The following is a 4,071-nucleotide window of genomic DNA, read 5'->3' as shown; positions in this document are numbered from 1 at the left end:
TCGAGGCCAACTCACGACCCAAATTAACACGCACGTGGTGTTTGTAGGTGTGTCGGCTGTGTTCCCCCTCCCGCCGGTCTCAATCCTGAACGGCCCCCCCACCTCCGGGTTTGTGCCCATCGGCCCCCCCTCACCCCCTCACTTTGGTGCAGGTGCGTGCGTGCGTGTGTTTCGTTCCCCGTCGTGTTTTTGTTGTTGTTAATTCATGGCTTGTGAGACTGACTCTGTTTATGTAATAATCTCCTTTTTCTCGTATTTTTCCTTATTCTCTTTTTCTGTGCACTAATCTTTTGTTGTTGTTTTTTGTGTATTGTAATAACTTTTTTTGTTGATTGTGTAATTATTTCTACTAACGGAATGTTATGGTTGTTAACAACGCACTACTATAAAATGATTAAGCTTAGAATCCTAATTTCAATAAAACTGAACCTTAATATCAAGAAATAAAGTCAGTAACTCTTAACTAAATTTAAATACTTCCTTATTTGCTTATTACATAGTTAACTCTTTTTTTCTATAATCACGTGTCACTGGTTGCCCCATTGTTTTATCAAATAACAATTATTATTCTCCTAAAATAATAAAAAGCACATCCGTATTCAGTAACATATATCAATCTGTTATATTTACCAAAAGTGATATCCATTATGCTGACTTCACATCGCTCCTTTCGCAGAAAACAGCATTGCCGAGCCCGTTGTTCAGGCCTTGGACGCGCGAACAGCCCAGGTCTCCTTCGACACGCCGCCAGTATATAAGGGTCTGCCTGGAGAACTTCTCGTTAGATTCACCAGTGATCCCGTGTAGGTGTTTCCTTTTTTTGTCATTTAATCATGCGAACTTTTTTTATGTTATTAATTGTTTATATGGGATGTGAGGGAAATTATTGTCAGATGTTAATGGTTTGTATAAAGTGTAGTTCTGGATATGGTCACATTCAGACAAATCTTACCTGAATGGAATAGCTGAAGGGGTATTGATCATTTCAGAGCTAACTCGGACCCAGCCACATGGAAGCAAGAGATCCTGGTACCTATGGGAACGATCATCAACCACTCACAGTGGAACCACGTCATGACCAGCCTGGAACCTGGCACCTCCTATGCCATGCAAGTTGTACTGAACGTCCAGGGGGCCCAGCCAGTCACTTCCCCGATGTTTACTTACACTACAATGGCTGAAGGTGATTTGATTTTGTCGCGATTTTGTTTTTAATTGTTTGTTTATTTTTTTATCGATTGATATGTTTATAAATTTACGGACTTTTCTGAAAAGCATAGAAAAAATTATAGAATGTGATAGAAAAAATTCTAGAGAGAGGGAATGTGATTGAGAAAAGAGTGCATTAGCTGTCAACTATCCAATTCACTGTAAACGTTCGATATCTGCCTTTTAAAGATAAACTCTTGAATGTTGCACATTCAATTTCATATATATATTTACAACCTAACATAACAAACGGTAAACTTTATCCCAGAAACTACGAGCTACCTTATCAGAATACCCCTTCTAAATGTCATATACTTATTTCTATCTATTTTATCTGCACTTTCAGCCACCACCCCGTCTACCACAACACCTTTACCCCGTCTGGAAGTAAACGCTGAGCTCTATGCAACAAAGGTTACCAAGACGACGGCCAAGATATCATGGAGACGTTTCAATGATTACGAATTGCAGTACATCGATGGCGTGCAAGTGAAATATTCTGAGAAGGATAAACTGGTATGCTATTCTGTACAGTGTAGCATCAAGCCTTTTCCTTGGTTTCCGTTTTCACTGACGGATTGAGTTTTTGTTATGGCATTTTTAACTTGTGAAATTGATAAGGATTTTTGTTTTTGATATCATGCTCTGAACGCTTGCCTTTCACACATTGCAATGCTGTTTTTTTTCTCTTTGTTGTAGATCCCCAACGTTAGCCCGCTGCTCCACCATGACAGCAACCAGATGGAATTACGTGACCTGCAGCCAGGCACTAATTACACTGTCGACCTGGTATTGTTCTCTCACGAGAATCTGCCCACACAGATCACCAACACTCAGGCCATTACCTTTATGACACTGCCTGAAGAAGGTATGGGGATATTCTTTTTTTATATTGCTGGTCCATTAATACGCTTTTTACGGTGAATAGCTTGTGAATTTACCGTGCATCCTATAAGTGTATTTTGTATTTTGCCTATTTGCATAATATGTTTATTTTTAAGTCCATATGCCCTATTGCCACGTGGTTATAGAAAAGAGATAATATTAATTCCACGAACTCTTAACAGAGAAAATAAATTTTTGAGTAAATTTCACATTCCTTTTCCAGATCCTTATGAATTTGAGATCGAGGTTCAGGCCGGCAAGGTTTCATCCCAGACAGCCGAACTGTTCTACTCGGGCGTGCCAGACCCAGAGGAGAAATACGTCAACGTCTTCAGAGCAGTGTACGTGCGCGAAGACGAGCGAGTGGACGCCCAGACCTTCAAGATTCCCAAGACAGGTCACGAGAAGAAGATCTTCCTCAGCGACCTGAAACCTGACGTCGAGTACAAAGTGTGGTTGGAGGCTTACCTTTCCAACGGCCGAAAGAAGACGAGCAACGTGATCGCCATTACTACCAAAGCGGGCGAACTTCCCAAGCCGGAGAAGAGTGAAGTTGGTAGGTCATTTTTAGCTTCATAAGGATGTAAAGGATTTGGGTTGTTTTTGCCTGAATTTTAATTATAGTTTTGATTTGTGCTGAGACGGTGCATGTTATTCACCAACACTTTTTTTCTCGTTGCTGTTGAGGTTTATATTTCCCCAGGTTTTCAAAAACTGGTATTAAATTCTATAGCTTTCGAAAGAAAGACAAAAAAAGAGCAAATGCAGTGTTGACCGTACCCCATTCAGCTATGACATCGATGAACAAGTCTCAAGTCTCATTATCTCTAATTAATGACCCTCCCCCTTCCCCACGCTCCTTCAGACCCCTCGACGCAGGCCGACGGGGAGAAAGACGGGTACTACGCCGCCCTGGTCGCCGTGGCCATCATCGCTGCCATCGCGTGCGTGGGCTTCCTCGGCCTGCTGGTGATCCTCCTGAGGAAGCAGAGCCACGCCAAGGCCCACATCAACTCCTCGAGAAGCAACGCCGCGTATGACAACCCGTCATACAAGGTAGGGGACAATGTAAGTATGCCGACTAACTCTGCTTCCGTATTAATCTATAGGCGTTTTTGAAGGTACTACCAGTAGCGTCGCGGGAGTAATCGTTTGGGCTCTCGTTCTTGGAAACTTAGGTGGTAAATCTTGTGGTGGAGCCAATGTACGTAGATTTGTACATCTAAAAGACTAGACGTAGCTTAATGTACACCTGTAAAATGGGTTTAGTTGTGCTTCTTGTAATATATGCGCGCGTGTGTGATTGTGTTTGTCCTTGTTTAGGTGTGTGGATATACAAGCATACACATACGCATAAACATGTGGCTGATTGAGTATCCATGCAAGGAGGGACAGTGCAAGCTTTTGGAAATGTAAATAAGCTATATACACAAAATTAAACGTGACTATATGCATTCACATCAGACCGTAAAGAGTAGCTTTGCTTTACGCTTTATAAAATTGTGCACTGGTAAAGCCTGCAATGTTGTCCAGATTCATTGCATATTCAACAAGAAAACAAAAGCAACCACCTTTGCCTAAATTAATTGTAGTGCTCACTGTATTTTAGTTATTCATCTTCTGTAGCTGTAGATGTGAATTGATCTTCCAGTATTTTTTAACTGATTTGAAGCTAATCTTAAAATCCAGAAGTTATTTTAATTTTTAATTTTAAACTCTTACCTGATTCAGTTTGCTGTCTGTGGTTATTTTCTGAATAAATTGAAATCTTGTATTTTATTGAATTAATAGAAGCATGAACTAGAATTTGCACTACAAAATTAATAACAATTGAGTATGTTACTTACATGGAAGGATTTACAAGTAGCTTGCAAAGAAATTGCGAAATTTGCCTGGACAATAAATATGATAATACAGTGTTATAAACTTTAAACGACTAATTAAAATGTGTATAAAGTACAGGATTGCTTGCACCTA

General features: G+C 40.3%; 1 protein-coding gene across 1 annotated transcript in view; it reads left to right on the top strand.

Moving 5' to 3' along the window:
• LOC119589539 overlaps nucleotides 1-4,071 on the top strand; it is a gene marked incomplete at its 5' end in the record, with an annotated part of 30,702 nt that overhangs the window by 24,204 nt on the left and 2,427 nt on the right. The window contains 7 exon segments of the mRNA XM_037938140.1: nucleotides 48-152; nucleotides 677-803; nucleotides 990-1,183; nucleotides 1,556-1,725; nucleotides 1,909-2,077; nucleotides 2,318-2,650; nucleotides 2,960-3,162. Coding sequence (XP_037794068.1) covers nucleotides 48-152; nucleotides 677-803; nucleotides 990-1,183; nucleotides 1,556-1,725; nucleotides 1,909-2,077; nucleotides 2,318-2,650; nucleotides 2,960-3,162 — 1,301 coding nt within the window.

Source organism: Penaeus monodon, chromosome 25, assembly GCF_015228065.2.
Source record: "Penaeus monodon isolate SGIC_2016 chromosome 25, NSTDA_Pmon_1, whole genome shotgun sequence".
Taxonomy (NCBI): Eukaryota; Metazoa; Arthropoda; class Malacostraca; order Decapoda; family Penaeidae; genus Penaeus; species Penaeus monodon.
Note: the sequence above shows the minus strand (reverse complement) of the source record. Positions and strands in the feature narration are given on the sequence as shown.